At 35.9% G+C, this 22,775-nt stretch overlaps 1 protein-coding gene across 15 annotated transcripts in view; it reads right to left on the reverse strand.

The window, feature by feature from the left end:
* Positions 1-2,616: 2,616 nt before the first annotated feature.
* Positions 2,617-22,775, reverse strand: part of LOC128182264 (twitchin-like) — a 73,923-nt gene continuing 53,764 nt past the window's right edge. For 14 of the 15 annotated variants that reach the window (XM_052851261.1, XM_052851884.1, XM_052851804.1 and 11 more), the window contains 44 exons: positions 22,430-22,580; positions 22,087-22,238; positions 21,686-21,804; positions 21,406-21,571; positions 21,199-21,281; positions 20,749-20,968; positions 20,383-20,571; positions 20,032-20,145; positions 19,824-19,928; positions 19,351-19,548; positions 19,149-19,260; positions 18,702-18,874; positions 18,211-18,399; positions 17,778-17,867; positions 17,359-17,531; positions 16,808-16,937; positions 16,382-16,684; positions 15,998-16,109; positions 15,513-15,685; positions 15,142-15,426; positions 14,765-14,930; positions 14,367-14,521; positions 14,004-14,069; positions 13,824-13,917; positions 13,239-13,442; positions 12,760-12,901; positions 12,363-12,562; positions 11,859-12,011; positions 11,705-11,750; positions 11,516-11,593; positions 11,219-11,321; positions 10,811-10,928; positions 10,249-10,421; positions 10,061-10,112; positions 9,795-9,939; positions 9,345-9,525; positions 8,108-8,317; positions 7,537-7,679; positions 7,225-7,381; positions 6,976-7,080; positions 6,204-6,395; positions 4,866-4,973; positions 4,357-4,592; positions 2,617-3,487 (listed from right to left, as the gene is read on the reverse strand). In XM_052851261.1, coding sequence (XP_052707221.1) covers positions 3,482-3,487; positions 4,357-4,592; positions 4,866-4,973; positions 6,204-6,395; positions 6,976-7,080; positions 7,225-7,381; positions 7,537-7,679; positions 8,108-8,317; positions 9,345-9,525; positions 9,795-9,939; positions 10,061-10,112; positions 10,249-10,421; positions 10,811-10,928; positions 11,219-11,321; positions 11,516-11,593; positions 11,705-11,750; positions 11,859-12,011; positions 12,363-12,562; positions 12,760-12,901; positions 13,239-13,442; positions 13,824-13,917; positions 14,004-14,069; positions 14,367-14,521; positions 14,765-14,930; positions 15,142-15,426; positions 15,513-15,685; positions 15,998-16,109; positions 16,382-16,684; positions 16,808-16,937; positions 17,359-17,531; positions 17,778-17,867; positions 18,211-18,399; positions 18,702-18,874; positions 19,149-19,260; positions 19,351-19,548; positions 19,824-19,928; positions 20,032-20,145; positions 20,383-20,571; positions 20,749-20,968; positions 21,199-21,281; positions 21,406-21,571; positions 21,686-21,804; positions 22,087-22,238; positions 22,430-22,580 — 6,470 coding nt within the window. In that variant the 3' untranslated portion in view covers positions 2,617-3,481. The remainder of the gene's footprint in view (positions 3,488-4,356; positions 4,593-4,865; positions 4,974-6,203; positions 6,396-6,975; positions 7,081-7,224; positions 7,382-7,536; positions 7,680-8,107; positions 8,318-9,344; positions 9,526-9,794; positions 9,940-10,060; positions 10,113-10,248; positions 10,422-10,810; positions 10,929-11,218; positions 11,322-11,515; positions 11,594-11,704; positions 11,751-11,858; positions 12,012-12,362; positions 12,563-12,759; positions 12,902-13,238; positions 13,443-13,823; positions 13,918-14,003; positions 14,070-14,366; positions 14,522-14,764; positions 14,931-15,141; positions 15,427-15,512; positions 15,686-15,997; positions 16,110-16,381; positions 16,685-16,807; positions 16,938-17,358; positions 17,532-17,777; positions 17,868-18,210; positions 18,400-18,701; positions 18,875-19,148; positions 19,261-19,350; positions 19,549-19,823; positions 19,929-20,031; positions 20,146-20,382; positions 20,572-20,748; positions 20,969-21,198; positions 21,282-21,405; positions 21,572-21,685; positions 21,805-22,086; positions 22,239-22,429; positions 22,581-22,775) is intronic. The other variant, XM_052851533.1, reaches the window with a different exon arrangement.

Raw genomic sequence — 22,775 nt, forward strand, 5'->3', positions numbered from 1 at the left:
GTGGTCTACAGGCCGGGACGATGTGTACCGAACAAGCACGACAATTAAGAGAAAAAAGACGAAGAATGTCCATAGGCCGTAAAGGTCGGACCCGGAGCTGGCACGCAAATACTGTTGTTTTATCACTATTCGTTGAATGCAAGTTTTCGTGGATTTCGTTGCTAAGTTTATCCACGAAATTAATGTGCATTGATATGCAATTTCTACTAATTTTAACATTTTGTATTGATATTGTCATAGGCCACGAATTAACACAATGCCATCCTTAAAGGGACTTAGACACGATTTGAGCTTAAAATTCAATTTTTTTTCTTTCCGTTTTCAATATTTAAAATGGTTGATATGGGTATTTTTAATGCTTTGTCAAAATTTAAAAGTCAAATATTGAGTTAAAAGCAAAATAAATAGTTAAATATTCGTTGTTCTGTATATAAAGCTCAAGCCTTGTTATTGTTTACATATGTGTTTTATTGGTGTGAGTTTCATTAAAAAAACCACTTGAGATATCAGTAAGAAAATTGCAAATAAATATGACTGCATTACACCTGACATGAAAGCAATGCCTTTTCATTAATATTGACGAAGAAAGGGCGAAACCGACATCATTGCGCATGTCCGCGGGAATTTCTTTTTAGCAAATTCAATTTAATTTTTTAATTAATTTTAACTTTCTTTTACATTTTTGTACAAAAAATGCAAAATATGAGATGCTCGCCAAGAAAAGAGAGAGAGATAGAGACAGACAGACACACAGCGGGTGTATGTATATCCTAAAATGAACTGCCAAACAATCCATAAGGGTATGTAGGGTGGTGCCATTTCGACCATCGGTTTAAAGGGACTTTGACAGGATTCTAGATCAACATTGGATTTTTTAACTTTTATGTATAAAATTGTTTACTTGCGCATTTTGAATGATCGATTGAAAGAAACATTTGATGGAAACTTTTATAATATAATAACTGTCACATGTAAACAATTACAAGGCTAAAATGTTCTAAGCAAGATAGAGAGTTCCAAATTCTTTGTTTTGTAAACAAAGCTCAGTTGAGCAACAGAGAGTTTGAAATTCTTTGTTTTGTAAACAAAGCTCGACTGAGCTTTGTTTACAAAACAAAGAATTTCGAACTCTCTATCTTGCTTATAACTCAATATTTGACTTTCATTTAAAAAAAATGAGCTCAAATCGTGTCCCTTTAATTCTGACTAAAATCAGTACAATACGGTTTTACCGGTCATAACACTTTGACCCCTTTCAAATACAACACTTTATCCATTCGTAACTTTTCGGAACACGCTGCTCACTTATTCTTAATATAATTATCCAGGTACTTTCATGATGTTTGCAATTTAATTTTTTATAAATTCGTTGTGAAATATATGACATTGAAGGTACATTTAGGAATTTCGAGGTCAAAATTTTTTTTAGCCAAATTTTTGAACTTCCAAAACAAACTACCAAAAATGCATGTTGTACCCAACATTTACAAATGTACTAGTATACAATTTAACTTACTTTTTACTAAAACGGCAATAGTGAATTCAGGAATATATCAACAATATTTAGGTCCCTGCAAAATTCAGAACATTTTTCTGTATATTTTAGAGGCAAGAACGAAACTTAATACGTTTTACAAATTTACAGGTTTTAAAACTGATTTTGTGGACCTATAAGTTAAGAATAGCGGATATGTCATTTTTTGTAAAGAATCATTTAAGACGAACAAAATTTGGTTCTTTTAGGCATTTTAAAATGTAAAACGTATCCTTAATCATAAAATTGCCATTTATGGTATAGCGAAGTTAACGCATATCTCCCTTGAACTCTGTATGACTTAATTTTACTTTAACAAACAAAAGTCCATAGGCGTCGGAACGGGGGGGGGGGGCTTGCTTAGCCCCCCCCCCCCCCCCCCCACACACACACTTTTTTTGGCAAAGGTAGACCTAACCATTAGGCACTTAGCATCAGAGAGGGTTCAGCCCCACACTTTTTCTTGCTGCAAACTAATTGTTCCTAAATTTACCTTGAAAAGATTGATAGTTGGAGTGATAGGTATATATATACCCCCCCCCCCCCCCCCCCACCACCACCACGGATTAGGAATATAATGATAGGGGAAAAAATTTGGTTTGGCAGGTAAGAATTTTTGGAACATTAGGTATAGTCCCCCCCATTAGGATTTTCATGATTTTGGGAATTACAGCTGTAGGTTTCTTTCTTTTTTCTTGTCAAGATTTCTGAGGATTAGTCTAGCCCTCCCCCCCCCCCTCTTTCAATTTGCTTCCGACGCCACTGAAGTGTGAATGATACTCTCAAAGATTCGAGTTCATTATTCACTGGCTTACAACCTCTTTATACATGTTTAATACTGTATACGGGGCTATTTTCGCCCCATGTAATTTTCGCCCTTCTACAATTTCAAACAATTTCGCCTCGCCTTAAATTCGCCTAGACACAGTATGTTTAAAGAGAAATAAATTGAAACATTGAAATTCGCCCAGTCTTACATTCACCCGCAGACAAAAAGGGCGAAAATAAAACAGGGGCGAATATTTCCCTGTATACAGCAGCCTATATCTTCGAGTCTATGAAAAAAAAAGACACAAGTTACAGATTGTGGAAAACAGCTTTAATATATGTGAACATTTTGTCATGGAATACAAAGCAAGGGATGGGAGATTGGGGCCAGGATCCTGATACATGTAGACCAAATACAACAGCAAACTACAGGTGTTAAGGTGTTAAGTATCTGGGGGCAACAACAACTCTCTACTTTCGGTCTTTTTATGTCTACAAGATTTACTGTGCACTTGGCTACTACTGTACAGGATTCTAGCTGAGTTAGCACATCACTCTAAGCAATTAAGAACATCAAGAGCTATAATTGTATTGGTGACTTTTTTTTCCTTTGAAGAATCACATGTCAGTTCATTCAAAATAGTTTCATTTCTCACACAATGATATTAATCCCTACGATTTCTGTGCATTTCTACAACTGTACGTCAAAAAAACACAAAAAAATATTCTACTTTTTGTTTTATAAATAAAAAATATACAATTAAAATATAGTTAATCTCTTCAAACCAGTAATGAAAGACATGAATGGTGGTTGCACATTATCAACAAAATAATTTAAATATATTAAAAATTTAATCTGTATAATAATAAATACATACACAAAAAAACACAGTTTATGAGAATAACAATCCACATTTATCAACTCTTATTCATCTGCCTGTGAACTTCTGATGCAAAGCCATCAGGTATGATTAGTTTGAAAATCTCCAATGCAACACAAAACAAGCCAAGTTTTCGTAAAGGGCTGCTGCAGCCGATATTTGCAAAATCGTGTCGGTGTTGAATTGTCTATAAACTGGTTCCCCAGCATAGGACAGTAAACTAGTTCATACATGGATGGTCACCATGAAATCAAGTGGACAAGACTTAAATTAGTTGTGATGATGGCTATATAGATCTTCATTGCTGTAAAACAACCAAAAATAATCAATGAAAAAAAAGTTTTATGATTCATTGATAATTTTTTTTTTAAATCTTGCACAATTTTTTAAAAGTACATGTATATATATATATAAAATTATATATATCTATCAACATTTCAGGAATTATCAAATACTTTTTCTTCAAAATAAGATTCTCAATCTTTCTCCAAAAACATGAAACAAATGTTACAAGTATACTTACTTACTGCGGTTATATTTCACACTGACAATTTCACAATAAGTTCATGCAAAGACAAGAGGTTAAAGGTCAGACAGACTATATTACGTTGGCACTAATTTATATAAAGCTCTTAATGAATACAATGTAATTTAATACAATAAATAGTGTGTTTTCATTTTTCCCTTATAATTTCAAATATACAATGCAATGTGAAGTATAAATATATAAATACACGGTCTAATCTACTATACATGTTCAACTGTCAACCAAAGGCAGATATAACTAGTAGGAATTGACAAATTAGTTGCAAATAAAATGAATATAATTCAGAAATATCAGCACATAGGATTGCAATATATATTAGCATCATTTTCTTTTTTTAAATTAAAGGATCTACCTAGAGCAATGACTGTAAATAAACTAAGCTATGTTTTCGTTAGACAGTGGTTTTAAGGCTTTCAATATTGAGTATATATAGACAGACCATTCCTCATCACATCAAATTAAAAACTGAGTCAAACTTCTCAAAATTAATGAACCCTCAATACTTATCTAATAAACCTTTTCATAATTTTGGAAGGATGTGATGAAGAAATGGTTTATATCTATACACCAGTGACCTTGAAACCACAGGTTACAAAGCTACCTGTCTGTGACCCTTGACCTCTCACCTGCATGGACTTGATCAGCTGTAGCACGTCAATATCTGCACAGGGAGAGGAACTTACTCGCACATCGAGTGTGAACTGCCACTCTGCCTTCCCCTTGCTGCTTGTAGCCTTGGCGCAGTAGACACCCGAGTCTGTGGCCAGAGCTGCAGGAATCTCAAAAGTGAAAGAGTTGCCATCTTGACTGAAGTTGAATCTGCCAGTGTCTTCAATTTCCCGACCATCCTTGGTCCACATGACTGGAATAAGTTATTAAAATTTTGTTCAGTTTCAATTATGACTGATTCATCAAGATATTATTTCATGAAAAATCCATAATTTCAATTTTTTTGTTGTTATGATAAAAATATTGATTAAAGTGAAATATTCCTGAGCAAAATGTAACAAAGCTAATAGTAAAATTAGAAATGATGCAAATGAAATAAACCAAAAAAGTGTTCTCCTAAAATCCTAATACGGGGAGATAATAAGACAAGCATAGAAGTAAAAGAGTAAAAAGATGTATGACCTACCTGTTTCAACATCATCTAAAGCACAGGTAGCTTTGAAGGGAGATCCTTCATCTACGGTTCTAGATTGGGGAAATTTGTTAAACTGGGGACTCTGGGGTTCTTCAGGCACTGAAATGTAAATCAAAAGTTTAAAAAATGTTAAAGTCAAAGTAAAAAAACATTTGTTAAGATTGCAAATTATAAGAAACAAATGTGTCAATCATTCGGAATGCACATGTACATATAAATCTGTCATGTTCAAATTTATCCCAAGACATTAACAACAATGCTTGTATGGCAGTAAGACAAAACACTGCTCCCAATTTCCAACAATTTTACATAGAACAATTAGCTTTTTGTTTTTGAGTTGCATATCTTTTCATATTATTTTTGCAGAGGTTTTTACCATGCCCCCCTTGAACATACATTTATAATGAATATCTACAACTGCTGATGCCAAATTCATTCTCGTATTCTACATGATGAAAAACAAACAAGACATTTCACAAATAGAGGGGGAGTCACTTCATTCACAGGAGGTGGTGGTGGGGTGTTCAAATATTTCCAATTTACACAGACTATAGGGTTTGTTTGAAAATCAAAATTCTTTTTTACTATAATCATTCATCCTAGCTGAAATTTCTGCTACATGCTTCCTTTAAACAATTTTCAACAAGTAGATGGTCTACTAATTTATGAATTATTTTAGGAGGGTTGGGGGAACAAAATTGTCACAGATATTGTGTTGAAAACCATAGATCATTTTTCTTTTTCTAAGAAGAGAGAAAACTTTGAAAACACTTGCAAATAGCAAAAGAGTAGGTGCATATATAGGTATGAATAGTGTTGATCAAACATCACAGCACCCAGCCATGTATATTACCTGACTTCCCTGTAGGAGAAAGGGAGAGAAAGGCAAATATTACAGAAAGGTCAAAAAGGGTCATTTGAGACCTATTTACTTAGCATTGTCATCAAATAAAAATAAAATGTCGTAATATTAGAAAATATATAACATTTACTGTAGGTATTGATTTGTAACATTTAAATTTAGGCACATTATATATAGCATATACATGTACATGTATATTTAAGAACTTCCCTCAATACATATTAAAAATAGAATACATGTACCATAGGACCAAAAAAAGGGGGGATATTCAAGGTATATTGCATGCACAAGGCCAAAAATAAGGATATAAACAGAAAATATTGTGCGATATTCCCATTTGTCACCTGTAGAAAAATGTTACAAGATATATCTTTTTCTCCCTGTTGATAAATTACACAGCACCTCGACAATCTTTTCCTCCCTCAGACAAATTACATGGCAATACAACTACATCTTCGCTATAGTACCTTCTACGAAAACAGTGAAGCTGCTGGAGGCGGTACCAGCCTCGTTTTCAGCCACACATTTGTACATCCCACTGTCCTCGGGGAAGACCTCGGCGATCACCAGTCTGTACGTGTCTCCGTCATTCTCGTAACGGAAGTCCTCGCTATCGGTGATCTGTTCTCTACCTTTGTACCACTTGACCTCAGGCGAGCCTAAAAACGGTCCACACTTACCACTGAGTAATATAATATTTAGACTGCTACCATTTTCCTCACCATTTTGAGTACCTAATTTCCTTGCCTGAATTCCTGATTGACCCAGATGGGTTGTTTTAAATTTTTAAAAGGGAAACCACTTTGAATTAAAAACACGGAAAATTAGGACTGGAACATAGTTGGGACTCAAAACAGGAAAGGAAAACAGATTTTCAAAGGTGGGGCTTCATAACAATTCAGTTAAAATAATGTTGATTAAAAAAATATCAAAGGATTGGTCAGAATAAAGGTAGGATAACACATGAAACATATTTTTGTAAACTGTTAATTATACATGTACTTTGTAAGAGGACAAATTACAACTTATATATTTGATATTATATTTTTTATAAACAATATTGAATTTTTCACCTAAAATGTTCTGACAGTCTGAATATAGAGTAATTGAATTGTGATCAAAAATTTCTTCAAAGCGGGAATTTGTGTGGGATTTAAAGAATACATCAGCCAATTTTGAAAGATCCGTTATTCTACCTTTCTTCATGAGAACTTTTGTGATCTTAGATTTGTGGTGTACCTGAAATCTGACATTCTAACGTGGCAGCGTCACCATCATTTAACCTAAGACCTAGGGGGTGGGTAATAAAGCGGGGAGGGTCGGCAAGCTTCTGTTGTGGCTTGGCTGGAAGTAAAATTCAAAGGTAATTCACGTACAATAAAACTGGATTATGGTTCAATCAACACCAGGCCTGATTCATGGTGGAATTGGATCAGTCATCAACAAGAGAGGACTCAGAAGGTATAGAAGGGAGAATGCAGTACTCACCAGTGACTTGTACACTAGTTTTAGTAGATGCTACACCAGCGGAGTTAATAGCTTTACATGTGTAGGAACCGTCGTCGTCAACAGTGACTTCGCTGATCTCCAGGGAGCAGCTACCGGCAATGCATCGGATTTTGACATGGCTGTCACTCTTCAACAACTGGATAAAAGTATCAAAAGTATAAAATTACTTTTATGTTTAATCATTTTTGTCCAATATTAAAATTGTTTTTTACTAAACAGAGGAATAGACCCAACATTGGAAACATATTTATAATGACTCTTACAGATGACTTTTATAGCACACATTCGTACCTGTCCGTTGAAGTACCATTCTACATCAGGGTCGGGGGTTCCTTTGACAGAGCAGGTCAGTTTCAGACGATCCCCCTCCCTCAGGATTTCTGGGGACAGGTTCTGTGTGAATTCTGGGGCAACTTCCTGTGGCTCCTCTCTCTCTGTTTAATTGTTAAAAAAAATTAATAAATTTACTGAAACGTCAAACTTACTATGTACTATCTGGGTAACTAATACAATGAGTACATAAAGAATACATTAATACTGCTGTAAACATATAAAAGTTCAATTTTTGCATACGTTTTAAGACAAACACAATTAATTTTCCTAATATAGAAAAACTTTAAATTATTGTTAACTTATGTTTTGATTAAATTACTATTATGAATACACTATCTGTTTTATATAACTTTTGAAATATTTTAAAGTTTCAAAAGTATATGGAATAACAAAATGTGAAAAAGTACCAAAAACTTTATTCTTTTTCTCAAGATCTGGTTGCAAAAATCATTGCTTCCATCATATATATCTCGTTGCAAAATTCATTAAGGCATTAACTTCCAAAAAATGTAAATTTTTCGTTGCTTACTCTTTCTATCTGAGCGCCTGGAGGAGTAGGAGCTCTCCTCGACTGTCTCCTCGGTGTACTTCCTAGAGGAGCGACTGGTTTTGGAGGAGGAGGAGTAGGAAGATTCGTTGTAGCTGGAGTCCTCGTACCGACTGCTGTACCCAGATTTAGTCTGGCGTACACTGCGGGATTTAGCACTCTTTCTCAAGTCAACTCCTTCGTGAGCTCGATCTGAATGCAACAGTTTGCAATTAACCAACACCTCATACATACATGCACTATAAAAATGTATTATTGTATGAATAAACAAATACTTATAAGACAAACAGAAACATATTCATAGTAAATAACATTTGAATATAACATTAAATAACATACAGCACACCACACACACAGTCTTAATTCATGTATTACATGTAACTTTAAATCCACATCTACTCTTCTGTCCTCTACTTCTCTACATAAAACATGGACAATATCTTATATAGAACTTGTTAATGGTTCTGTCACAGCACAAAAACATAAAATATATTTCTAGAGATATAAATACATGTATTAATTGGTTTTTTTTAATCATAGTACAAAGGACTAAGCCTACATATGTATCTCATCTACCTGTGAATAACTATAAGTGTAGTTTGATGTATTACTGTGACTATTGAAGTCATTATAATGGTTGGATTTATATTCAGGTAATATAAATATACAAAGGTACTAAAGTGCTACATTGTATAACTAGTGTTGATGAATTCCACTACAAAGACTACCATCTGTGAATATAATACTGTCAAAATACCTTTTTTGTCCGATCCTGTTGAATGAAAATAACCCTTTAACTATACTAATTCTAAAGTCTGTAATGTATTCTCTTATTATTTTTTTTTTTTACACAAAATGATATGAATGATATAGCATTATGTTTAAAACAGCATCCATGGTACTGAAGATTCCTTATTTTACAAGAGTTCTTAATTCCGCAATCCAGCCGTTTTGTGTGAAATAATGAGAACATAAAATCGCAAGCACTTAAACTTTTGTTATAAATATGCAATATAGTATCCAACTACAAAGATTTTAGAATCTGCAAGGGTAGCTTTTGCAATTTTATGCTGATATGAATTCCTTGCAATTTATCATGAAGGAATCTACAGTTTTTCTGTTTTTCCCAATTATCAAAACACAATAGTAAACAGAGACAACTTTACAGTTTGAGAAATGGAGTCACTTATCTAATTTGTGTATTGTGCCTTATTCATACCTTCTACAACAACGTAGCTGGATGTTTCCTCTGTTCCGAGCTCGTTGACAGCAATACATGTGTAAGTGCCTGTGTCGGACACCTGTGCACTCTGCACCTCCATGGTACACACACCACTGGAATACTGGCACATGTAGTGCTCGTTGTGAGTAATGTCACGGCCATCTTTAGTCCAGGTGACCTAAAAATCATAAAATGTTTATTTACAGCAAAAACTTGGAAATATTTAAAACATTTATATGGCATGGATTTTACTTTTGTTGCAACTGACCCCATTTTAAAGCATGACTTTTGAAGCTTTATACTTAAATTTACAAAATCTTTTCTAGTGAATGAATGAAGAAAATAACTATGAAAGAGAATTATACTGATAAATCATCTCACTCAACATAGAAAGATACTCAAAACCTTAGTATTAACTACACATATATCACCCCTGTCTTTCCCTACCTTGGGTGTTGGGGTACACTGGACACAGCAGATGAGTTTGAATTCCTGTCCGGCTTGGATCAGACGAGGACGCAGACCAAAGTTGAAATCTGGGCGCTCCTCCTTGGGTTTCTCTATTTCTCTCATCACGGAGGGTGGTCTAGATCTGTAACACAAGGTCATGAACTTATCATCCATGAAAGAAGCATGCTTTGACACAAGTTTTAATGTATCATCATAATCAATAAGTAAACTTCTACTGATAGAATTTATTATCAGATAGATACCGGCGCATTGGTGTTGTTTCCCTGCTCAGTGTAATGTCTCTCTTAGGAGCAGCTGCAAAGTAAAATAAAAATGAAATAACAAGAAAATAACACTAAATATTCAAAGTACACATAACACCGGTATCTCAACAAACAATCAACCTCGGTCTACAGAAAAACCCAGCTTTTTGATGCAAAAAATTTCTTACGTTCCACTTTGAGGGAAGCCTTTTCTTCACGCTTTCCAAATGAGTTCTCGGCGATGACGAGATAAGTGCCGGCATCCTCCTTCTTACAGCGACTGACCTTCAGTTCGTACTCACTTCCACTGTATTTCTGCATGTACTTGACACTCTGAGTAAGGACACCTCCATCAAAGTGCCTGAAAATCAAATCAAAACTCCATAGAATTACATATTGTCATATACAACTGGACATAACTGTAACTTTCCAATATGCAATGGGACCCTAAGATTAGTAAAGTTCAGAACTGCAGGCCTTTGGTCAATAAAACTTAATTATGTACTTCATTTTTGTTACTCATATTTTCACAGTACATGTATATTCATATCGCAAAAATGAGACTGAGATATTCTGTAGTTTCTCTTTTACTCAAGAGAAATGATATTAAGGTACCGGTAAACCAAATATAAAATCCAACTTTCATGGTCCTAAAGCGTTATGCTTCTTGGTCCCTGAACATTTTTTTTTTTAAATTAACTAAGAGTATACAAGGAACTAGCCATGGTTTCTTCTTAGGATAACACTTACCATGTGACAATAGGAGCAGAGGCAGCAATGATTCTGCAGTCAAACTTGGCAATGTTGCCTTCTCCGACCAAGACATTTCTCGGACGTCTGATAAACCTTGGAGCAGCCTCCTTACGGTCTGTTAGATAAAAATAATATCATCAGACATATATACCATTTAATATGTAAACTATACATTAAGTATTGAATCCTATAAAAAAAATCATCGATATCCACTCCTTATCCAAGAAATCTATTATCTTGCTATTTAGTATTTGCTTAATAGAATATAATTTCTCTTATACATGTATTTGTAACTAAATAGATTCCCAGTATTGATGTTGGTTCAAATTAATAAATTTCATCTATTTGAAGTCTGAGAACTGTAAAAAAAAAATTCTACGTCATTAACACAGTAAATAAGATTACCAAAGTAAGCGTCGTAGATGGAGTACTCCTTTGGACGGTGTTTCCTGAGAGAGCTGAAGTTGGCCAGGCGACCGATGGCAGGCTGTGGCTGTGGCCAGTCACCCTGTAAAGTATTATAGAGATATGTTGTAAATCAGTACTAGGTGCAGTATGGTAAAAACCCCATGTATAATCATTTCTAACGATGCATTGTAAATCAGGAATCATTTAAATATGAAGAAAACTCTGTTCATAATAATTTCCAAAGGAACGTTTATCATAATTTATCTGATTTCGCCAATATGTATTGTTACTTACATATCGTTCCTTGATTCTGGCTCGGATCTTGTCATAGCGACTGGATGGGATCCTGGTAGTCCTGCTGCTCAGATCACCCTGTAATACAACATGACAGTGAACAATGCATTTTTAAGATGATAAGTACTGGACATGAGTTAAGTAATTCTACAAAGCGAACAAAAAAAAATATAGAAGGATCTTTTGTACCTTCAGCCAGGCATGATCCAAACAATCATGAACTGTCATTCTCTCCCTGTTGAAAAACAAATAAAAATTATGGCATCAAGTAATAAAGCTTTCAAAATTTTAATGAAACTTTAAAAGCAAATTTACACCAACATCATTTACTCTGTAGACTTACTGAGGTCTCCTGATCAGGAGTCGTCTGATGAAGTCCTTGGCCTCGGGAGAGACCTGAGAGAACGCCTCCTCAGCGAACTCCCAGTCACAGCGGGCGACGTTCTGTAGGGTCTCCAGGTCATCTTCTCCAGCGAAGGGGGACAGCCCACTCAACCTGTACAACAAAACATTGAAATTGCAATCACTGTTCAATAAATAATGCCATACAATGAAATTGCAATCACTATTCGATAAATAGTGCGGTACATTGAAATTGCAATCACTATTCAATCAATAGTGCCATACATTAAAATTGAAGTCACTATTCAATAAATAGTGTATTGAAATTACTATTCGATCAATTGTGCCATACATTGAAATTGAAATCACTTTTCGATAAATAGTGCCATACATTGAAATTGAAATCTTTGTTTCCATGAAGATCACTTCAACACTGCGGATGGTATTAAAGGTTTAGTTTTGCATCACACATTCTTTAAAGGCTGATATAATATAAGATACTCACAAAACGTAGGCCAGGACTCCGACCGCCCACATGTCTGTGTAGAATCCAATGGGTTCCGAGTCCACGATCTCGGGGGCAGCAAACTCTGCAGTGGCTGTTGTCACCTTGACGATCTCATCAGGGTTCAGTTTGGTGGCCAGACCAAAGTCTATCATCTTGACGTTTGTAGATTTCTTGGTTTCACACATCACATTTTCAGGCTACAATAAGAAAGAGTAATGTACTTTAAAAATGCTCTTCTTTTTCGGTAGATAATATTGAAATATGTATTAAATTACCGAATTTTTTTTACTCTTCGTAAGACATTTTCAGAACATGGAGAGCAGTTTATATACCTGTGTACATTAATTTTGTGACCAGTAACCTTGTTACTTAGATTGTGTGACCTAAGTCTTACCTTGACATCGAGATGGACGATGCTGTGTTCGTGCATGTGTTTCAGTCCTTCGCACACTTGTCTCAGGTAGTTAATCACCTCAGCCTCTGTCATCTTGTAATCCTCAGCAGCTATCCTATCAAACAACTCTCCTCCGGACAAACTGAAATCAAACACATTAAAAGTAAAGAATCATCTCATAATTAACATAATGTAACATAATCTAGGCAGGGTAGAATAAATCCGGATATTTGAACACCATAGAATCTACACTATAAGTTTTGAAAAAATGTTGTAAACATAGCCTGTTTAAAGTTTTACAGAAATTGATTTTTCAATAAGATTCAGCAGATTTCTAAATGTGTTTATCAAGTCGATATATATGTTTCTATTAATAAAGTTTCATAAAGATATACATGTATACTGTGTACAGGACATATTTCTGCCTATACACTAGTAAAACACATATCCAAATGTACAAAGTTTACACTTTCACTCACAATTCTAAGACCAGGATCATCTCGTGGCGGTCCTCAAAAGCGTCCTTGAGTTGGAGGAGTTTTGGATGATGGAGCTGGTTCATGATGTTGATCTCGTTCTTGACTGTGGCCTTGTCCAGGGGGTAGGGAGTGTTGATGAACTTGGCTACAAACACCCGGCCGGTAGCCTTCTCCACACAGCGATGGACTACTCCAAAGGCACCACTGTAACATCAGACAATATGAAATTCTACGTACAATACTTTCTTATCTCCAGCTTGATGGGACACTTTATGCTATCCACGAATTCAAGATAAAGAAATAAGTAAACATGAAGAGACAGTTGTTTAGACTTCTAACTCATTTCACATATCCATGATGTTCAAGATATTAAGGTTTGAAATCTGTAGTTAACTATGATCAAAGATCAAAGTGAACTGATAGGATCAGGCAACAAAAGCAGCTAAAAAGTCTACGTAATTCTAACATTACACAATAAATATTTATGTTCTAGTGCTCTTAAAGATTTCCAGCATTTACTATGGATACCATCACTAATACATTGTACAGGTTTCATTCACATATAGTACATCATTTGAGCATTACCTGCCAAGTTCCTCCAAAATGTCATAATAGTCGTAGATGTTGTCAGTTCTGACTTGGACTGGCTGAGGCACATACTTCTTCCACAAGTCCTCATCTACATAAAACACAAGATAATCAGTGAACCCTCTATCCACTCTTTCACAAACTTTAACTTTCAATCACACCCAAAACTTTACTCACAGAATTTATCATAGTCATTGATCTTGGGGCCATCATATGTTCCTCGGACTTTTCTCCCTGATTCATCTACAAAAAAAAGTAGAGATTTCACATAATTTTTTTTAAACTACTAAAACTACTTCTCACATTGTTCAAAATTCAAAACTATTAACTATCTTGCCTTCAGACTTAATAAATGTCAAGAGAAAAAATCTATAATTAGGACCCCTCTATACTCTAGAGATTCCATGCATACTGTAGCTTATGCGTTATATGGTAGAGAATAGAAATAAAACTTACCAAAAAATATACATGTACTAAAATTACTGATTTTATAGCTGTACATTTACTGGTTCACTGGCTATTTTTTGACTGGTTCCCTACCTTCACGCTTCTTCCTCTTGCTGGCCTCGGACTCCTCAGTCTGTATGGTGGAGGTTGGTTCACAGGGATCACTCTTCCCATAGAAGTTCTCAGCGATGACTCTAAACTGGTACTCCTTGCCAGAGGACAAACTCTGAATGTTGTGGAAGGTCATTCTATACAAAAAAAGATTATAATATTTTATTACACAAAATAAGAATAACTGATTCAATAGTATGTATTGTGTATAAGAAAGATGCAGAAAAAGAGATGAAAGGGCTAAGCACTCTTATATTGAAATTTTTCTTGTTAATTATTTATACTTTCTCAATTTCTTATTAGTGAAATAATTGAATAAACTAAAGTTATTTGACACTTTGTTTTACATTTCAATCATATACAAATCACCGGAGACCTACCTAGTGTTGGCCACACGGACCCATTTGGTTGCTGGTGGTTCACACTTCTCAATATCATAACCAGTGATGAAGCTACCACCGTCGTTAAGTGGTGCCTTCCAGGAGAGAACCACAGAATCATTTCTGATGTTCTCCACCACAGGGAATCTTGGAGGATCAGGACGATCTACAACACAAAACACTCATAATAATACATATCTTGATAATTCAATGGTTTATTATTGAAGAGGAAAAATTCCTATTTCTATTCTATCAATACTTAAGTCAACATCTTAGATCTTTCGGACAAGCAGAAAAAATAACCTAAAACATAATAAATAGGTGTTTATGACAAACCCCCTTTATATAAGAAAGGCCCAGTAAGATGCAATGCTCACCATTGATTTGGATCTTGATGACAGCGGAGTCAGTTCCGAGTTCATTCTCCAGAGTCAGCCTGTATGGACCATCATCTTCTTTAGTAGCCTCCTTAATGGTCAGGATGGCATGGCGATCGGTCACTTCCTGGACGTAGTTACGTCCCTTGATCTCCACGCCATCTCTGACCCACTTAACAGTCGGTTTGGGGTTACCAGTGAATGGAATCTTGATGACCACAGGTTCTCCCTTCTCAAAGGTACTGACTTCCTTGAATCTAGATGGTACATTGATTTTGGGTGGAGCTGTAAAGAAGATGTAAGAGAACAATTAGTTTTTGCAATGGAACCTCTTTTTCGTATAATTGATATTCAAAATCATGTATCCTTACCCCTGATGTTCAGATTTGCTCTGGAAACCTTGGATCCTCCCCTGTTGAAGACTTTAGCAGAGTATTCGTCAGCATCTTCTCCAAACACATCCTTGATAATCAGTATATGGCGATTACCTTCCTCGATGATCTCAAACTTGTGGTCATCAAAAATTTCTCTGGAACCCTTGTACCTAAAACAAATGATTTTTGTTTATGTTCAAAGAAAAAATATAAATTCTATTCTATATTATTATTTATTCTGCATTACTTCAAAACATAGTATTTTAGGGTGTACTTGAACTAGAAAACAAAAAACTGTCTATACCAGTAATAAGATCACTACTAAATCAAGTACATTTACATTATACAATCATTATGCCAAAAGGATAAAAAAAAAAAATTCTGATTTAATTTCAATTATCTAATTCTTTATGAGAATAAGATTGCTAAGTGGTTAAATTGACTGAATAAATTCAATGCAATTCTGAGTATGTTTGACCTACCATTGCACCTCAGGTTTGGGATTGCCAGAGACCTCCAACTCAAAGGTAGCCGTCTTACCAGCAACGGTCTGGATGTCTCGCAGTCCCTGAGAGATCTCAGGCACCACAGCAGCTGCAAAGGATGTTTAATGACATCACAACAAATACCCAATAATGCAGCACTATTAAACATCCTTTAAATCATTAATGATGTACCATAAAATAAATAATGCAGGAATGTTTCAAGTTATATAAATGGTGTACCAAAAAATAAATTAGTTTTGACATCCCTATGAAAATAAATGAATAACAAAACAGCTAGGGAACAAGAACTTCTCTTTCTTGTTTAGAAGTATACATGTAGGAAATAGGTATCAAATTTTTTTTACTAGTACTGTTGCCTACCATTTGGATCTTTGACCTTCACGCTGTTAGAAGCAAGAGATGGTTTGCTCATTCCAGCCTCGTTTTCAGCAAACACTCTGAATTCATATCTGCGATCCTCGATAAGGTTGGGAATATTGATCATGTTTGTCAGGCAGGGTGTCAAGTTGACGCGGTGCCAGTTTTCTGTTGCATGCTCACGTTTATCCACCCAGTAGGACTTGATCCTTCCACCACCATCAGATTTGGGTTTGTCCCATTTCAGGCTGACAAAGTCCCCACCCACCTCAGTAACCTCGGGCAAGCCTGGAGTGTCGGGGGCATCTGAAAATAGGATTCATAATGCAGGTCGTTGAATCGAAAGATGACCAATGTCTACATGTACCTTAAAAACTGTTCTTGTTTTCTGACAAAAAAAATTTAAATTTTGAGTTTTGTTGAACTCACCAAATGGCATTTTGGCTACAATTGGATTCTCAGCTTGCAGGGGTTCAGACTGTCCATGTTCATTTACAGCCATGACTCTGAACAAGTATTTTTGGTTCTCAAACAGGCCTTGAACATCTTGGTGAGTATCCTATAATGGAGTATAATACAGAATATTGAAGATCAATATCATGGTATATTATTCATCTTTTTTTTGAGTTTTGAATGTTTACATTGTTTGGCTTAGAAATTTTTTGCTATCCAATAGGATGATAAGGATATAAGATATATTTTAAATAATAAATATTATACAGCAAAATATGCCATTAGTAGTTCATGAGATATCAACCTCAAAACATCCAAAATTAATCCCAGTTTGTAATAACATGTAATATCTGGCCTAATACTTTGATTTCATTATGCCAGTTTAATGGAATCCTCTGATGAGTTGATCCATGAAATTCAATATTTAATGAATTGCAATTTCAAATAAAATATTATATTCAAAGAATCATTGGCCAAAGTATGAAACCAAAATAACATAACAATCTAATATCTTGGTTGACGTTGACCTTGCATTGAGAGGACACGGTGACCCAGTAAGGCTTGCCGACTTCCTGGCGCTCAATGACATAGCTGGAGATCTTTGCACCGCCGGTCTCCTTAGGTGGTTTCCACGACAACCTACATGAGTTCTTTGTGATGTCACTGATGCCCAGTGGACCAGTGGGTGGTGAAGGTGCACCTGTTTAAAGAAAGTCAAACCAGTAAACATCTAGAAATCTGCAATAAGAAAAGAATTGCCTTCTTGAAGCACTAACATATTAATAACCTTTCCAACCCCTACACCTCTAAGCAATCTCAGAGAGCTTCAAGCATTATCTGACAAAATGACTCTAGAAACCTGCAATTTAAACAAAATCCCAACAATACTTGAAAAAACTCCCCTCCCTTTCCCCTTCCAAGAAATGTTTAGATTCTAAATACTTACTGACAACATTAACTCCAAATCCTAGCTTGGCACTGCCGCAGGCATTACTGGCCTCCAACTGATATCTACCTGTGTCATCTGCGGTACAGTCTACAAAAGCAATGGAGAAAATTTTTTTTAAATTCTGATTTTTGCATGTGTCAACTACGCATTAGAAATTGTACGTGTGCTGTAAATAAAGCATGATTCTGATATCTTTGATTCATCAACAAAAAATACATCTTCCTCATTTATACATGAAAGGCTCTTACAGAAAGAAATAAATGTTGGTGTACAATTAACAACCCAAGAGAACTGCTAATTCAAACCTTAATCAGAAAAGGGCACAGAACCTCACATAAACACATCTATCTACATGTATTTACAGACTCAGCTCATCTATACCTTTTCCTTGAAACACTTTATTGCTTTATGTACAAGGAATAATAATTACCTTTGATAACCAAAATCAAGTAGTCATCAAATGGCGTGATCTTGATGCGGTTGCTCTCTGGCACGTCGCGGTTATCCTTCTTGAGTTTGACGTCGAACGGCCCACTTCCTGAGTACGGGATCTTTATCTTAAGCTGCTCTCCCACCTCGACTTTCTGGTCCTTGATGTCCTTCTCGAATTTAGGTGGATCTGGAGGAAGGGAAAATGAATGATAAAAAGAGAGAATTTTTTGGGCATTGTACAATGATACATAATTCATCCCTTTAAATTAAAACAAGTCCAATATACTGGTGGCTAGTCTATGGGATAGGCTAAGAATATCAAATCAGTAGCACTTTCAAGATTAATTCATTGAATATAACTGGTTAGTTATGCCACAAGTACCATAAAAGTTCAGAACTCAACAATATATTGGCATTTAATATGTAGATCATCAGCTGTTATTGCATTGACTCATATTTTATCATAGACAGACACTGATGATCACTTACTCTGTAGCAGCAAGCGACATGTGGCTTTCTCGGTTCCCAGTGTATTAGAAATTTCACAGGTAAATTCTCCCTCGTCTTTATCATAAATTTCATTAATGACGAAAATAAAGACGTCATCCTCCTTGATCACTCTCATGCGGCCACCACTGCCAACTGGAACTCCATTCTTGTACCTGGATATTAAAAAAAAAAGATGTTAATAAAATTGAATTAAAAATCTGAAAACGTCTCTTAATCTGTTTTACGAAATGAAAAATAACAAGAATTTCTCATCCTATGTATCTATAGAAAGAAATTTTGAAATATGATGTTAATTCAAATGTTCGATAATAGACAATTTGGGTACAATTCAGATGCTTTTCAATAACCATCAAATATAATTAAAACAGGGAGTACTAAGACTTTCATTTGAATTCAACAGCGACATAAACCGGTAAATAACCTCACCATTGACAGGTAGGGAAAGGAGTGCCATGGACCTCCGCAGTGAACGAAACCTCTCCTCCCAGTGGTGCCTTGGTGTCCGCTGGCTTCTTGATGAACTCTGGGGCAGAGCCAACTATGGCAAGAAGTATAGAATTATATTTGAATCAATTTTAAAAAATCGACGCAGAATAAAGAATCAGTTATTGTGTGTATGACCATGTACCGATTTTCTCCTTGATCTTGTAGGATGGTGAACACAAGCTAGGTTCACTGTTTCCGGCAGCGTTGACAGCCATGACTCGGAACTCCCACTCGGAGTTCTCAGGAAGGTTGGTGACAGTGAAGAGAGGATCGGTGCAGGGATAATCATTGACCCGAGACCAGGTCTCTCCTCCCTTGGGTCTCTTCTCCACAACGTATCCTGCAAAGTAAACAAAATGTCATTATCATTTACACAATCATCATCTCCAGCATTTCTTCATCACCATCATCATCATTGAGATCAACACTTTCATCACCATCATCTTTTTTATTATCATTTAATTTATTTCATCATCATCATCATCATCATCATCATCATCATCACCATCACCATCACCATCACCACCACCACCACCACATTGATAGTGGCTTTAATCATATTTATCATGATCATGATCATCATCATTTAATCTGTTTTTTACTTTCTCTTGTTACCTGTGATTTTAGCTCCTCCGTCATGCTTGGGTGGCTCCCACTTTAGATCAGCGTACGTCTTTCCAATGTTGACAGCCTCTGGTACGCCAGGTGGACTTGACTTAGCTGAAACAGTAATCATTTATTTGTAAGCCTAGAAACTAACAATTTTAATCAAAGGCCAACATTTATACTTTTTCAGAGAATGAAATCATCATTTCCTACTTACTGTATTTTGGTTTAGGTGTAATAGGACCAACCACCTCACTTGGTTCACTCAGACCTGCCATGTTTTTGGCTCTCACTCGGAAATCATATGGCTTGTCCTTCTTCAAGCCTTTCACTGTAAAACCATGGCAATTTGATCAAACAACTTAATAAGAATGATAACTGAAAATAAAAATGTCACAGGATATTTCAATAATCATTAATTATTTGGAAATCTTTTTTTAATTGAAAGTAGATTTCTGTAAGAAACATGACCTACAAGGTATATTAATGCTGAAATCTTAATTACCTATGGAAAACTGGCATCACGAAGTTTATCAGTGTTGCATTTTAACATTGAATAGAGTCTTACCCTGATAAACACACTCATCAATAGGGAAGTCGTTGGCCTCCTTCCAGCGTCCCGTGGTGGGATCCTTGTACTCCACCACATACCCCACAATCTTCTTACCGCCGTCATTCCGCGGCTTAGACCAGGACAGGGTGACGGCCGATTCATCGATGTCCATAACGCTGACATGGCCAGGGGCATCGGGTTGAGCTGTAATGCATTAATTTGAATACTTAGATGTTTACTTGTAATTACTCAGTAAGACTGCTTCAAATATTGTATCAGTAAGATCTTGGCCAAAAAAACCCTATTGGAATCGAATGGCATTTTGACAAAATCTGATCGTACAAACCATTGAGAGAATTTGGGAAACAAATTTTCACTTACTGTAAGGATGCTGTGCAACGATTGGAAGGTAAGTCTCCAGCGGTTCACTCCTTCCAAACTGGTTCTCTGCGGAGACTCTAAACTTGTACTCATGGCCCTCAGCCAGGCCCATCACCTCGTAGTTGGTGCCCCGCACAAACTTGCTGACTGGTTCCCAGGCACCTGTGCGGGTGTCCATCTTCTCCACAACATAGTTGGAAATTGGGCTTCCACCATCCTCCTGTCACAAACATCACAAATACTTAACATGCTAGTTTAAGAAAAGCAGAGTTAATGAACTGTACAACCAGTGAATTATTCTTAATAAAAAAAATATAAAGTTTTTAGTGCTTATCAAATGTGAATCAAAATTTTTTTCCTGTGGTTTTTCCTGTGTTTTTTTTCAGATAAATTTTTCCCAATTGCAACACTGTGAAACATTAACATTGCAAAATAAAGCATGACACTGACTTTGGGAGCGTTCCAGGTAAGAACACAGGAGTCGGGGGTGATGTTTCCTACTTCCAGAGGTCCCTCCGGCTTGTCAGGAGAGTCTGTGATTGAAATCAGATACAAATCAGTACATGTATCAAAGAGTAAAATAAAAAAAAGTCACCAAATTCTATGACAACCACGATCTTATTAGCACAAAACACTACATAGAAAGAAACAACTTACCAACAACATTGACATTGATGGTGGCAGTGTCGTTGCCCTTTTCATTGGACAAATGTACACTGTATTTGCCTGAATCAGACTTTTCTGCTGCCTTGTTGAACAGCTTGATTTCTGTGGGGGTGTTCTCAAAACTCACACGACCACCCTGTGACAGAGGTCTTCCACCCTATTGAAATAAAAGTTGTGACGTTAATACAAGTAATAGCTTCAGTCTCTCTTCAGTTGTTACTTTTTCAAAGGTACATATTCCCTGAAAATCAATGTCTGAAGCATGACTTACCACAGTCCAGTCTGCTTTAGGTATGGGATTGCCATCATAAGGAATAACAATCTTGAACTCTTCCCCTTTCTTGACAGTGATGTCTCTTGGAATGAAGTTGGGACTGACTTTAGGAGCAACTGCAAAAGTACAATACATGTACATGTACATTAGTTCGAAACAACAGAAATCCTTAGAACATATTGTTCAAATCATTGTTATTAAGCTATGGACCTAACTATCAAAATAAAACATTGAATATGTTGCCCAATGAATCGGAGATTACAGTTAATAACACTATTTTAATTAACACCATGTCTCCTTAAACAGAACCTATTTCAAACAGATTGAAATATCTTTCCAGGCACCTGATTTATTGTGAGGATTCATAGCAGGTCACTTACCCCTCCATTAACACTTACCTGGAGGTTGCTGTGCTTTAATGGCCTCTGAAGTTTCTGCAAATTCTCCCAACCCCGCGTTATTAATGGCTGCCACTCGGAACTCGTATTCCTTGCCCTCAGTTAGACCTTTGACTGTGAACTCATTGTCAAAAATATCAGCAAAGTTGGCCCTGAAAAAAGAATCAATGCAGATTTTGGGATACATTTTAAAGAATTCTGCAACCCATAATATCTATCCCAGCCTGTGAATTTTTTCCTGTAATTTTATTTTGTATCAAACATTAAGCCATTTCAAACTGACAGTTGCATTAATAATTATGAATCATAAGTGATAATTTCAATGATTTATATAATGAATTACTTGGTCCATTTAGTCTCTCCCGCTTCTCTCTTCTCCACCTGGTAACCTTTGATGGGGTTGCCTCCATCTTTTTTGGGCGGAGTCCACTCCAGGGTGATAGAATCGGGAGTGTAGGCTGAGCATTTCGGGGTGCCGGGTGCACCAGGTTTGTCTGTTGATAAAAACCCATCAGTATTACAGACTCCTATGCTTTTTGTTCGACATAACATTACAGTTCAACTTCAGTATCCCAAACAATCGATATCTACACTAATGATAAGTCAATGGGAATTCAAAACCACTGTCTCTTCTGATATACATGTAAATATTTTATCCTCATATCTCAAATACTCTGATATATCCATGC

Source organism: Crassostrea angulata, chromosome 1, assembly GCF_025612915.1.
Source record: "Crassostrea angulata isolate pt1a10 chromosome 1, ASM2561291v2, whole genome shotgun sequence".
Lineage (NCBI taxonomy): Eukaryota > Metazoa > Mollusca > Bivalvia > Ostreida > Ostreidae > Magallana > Magallana angulata.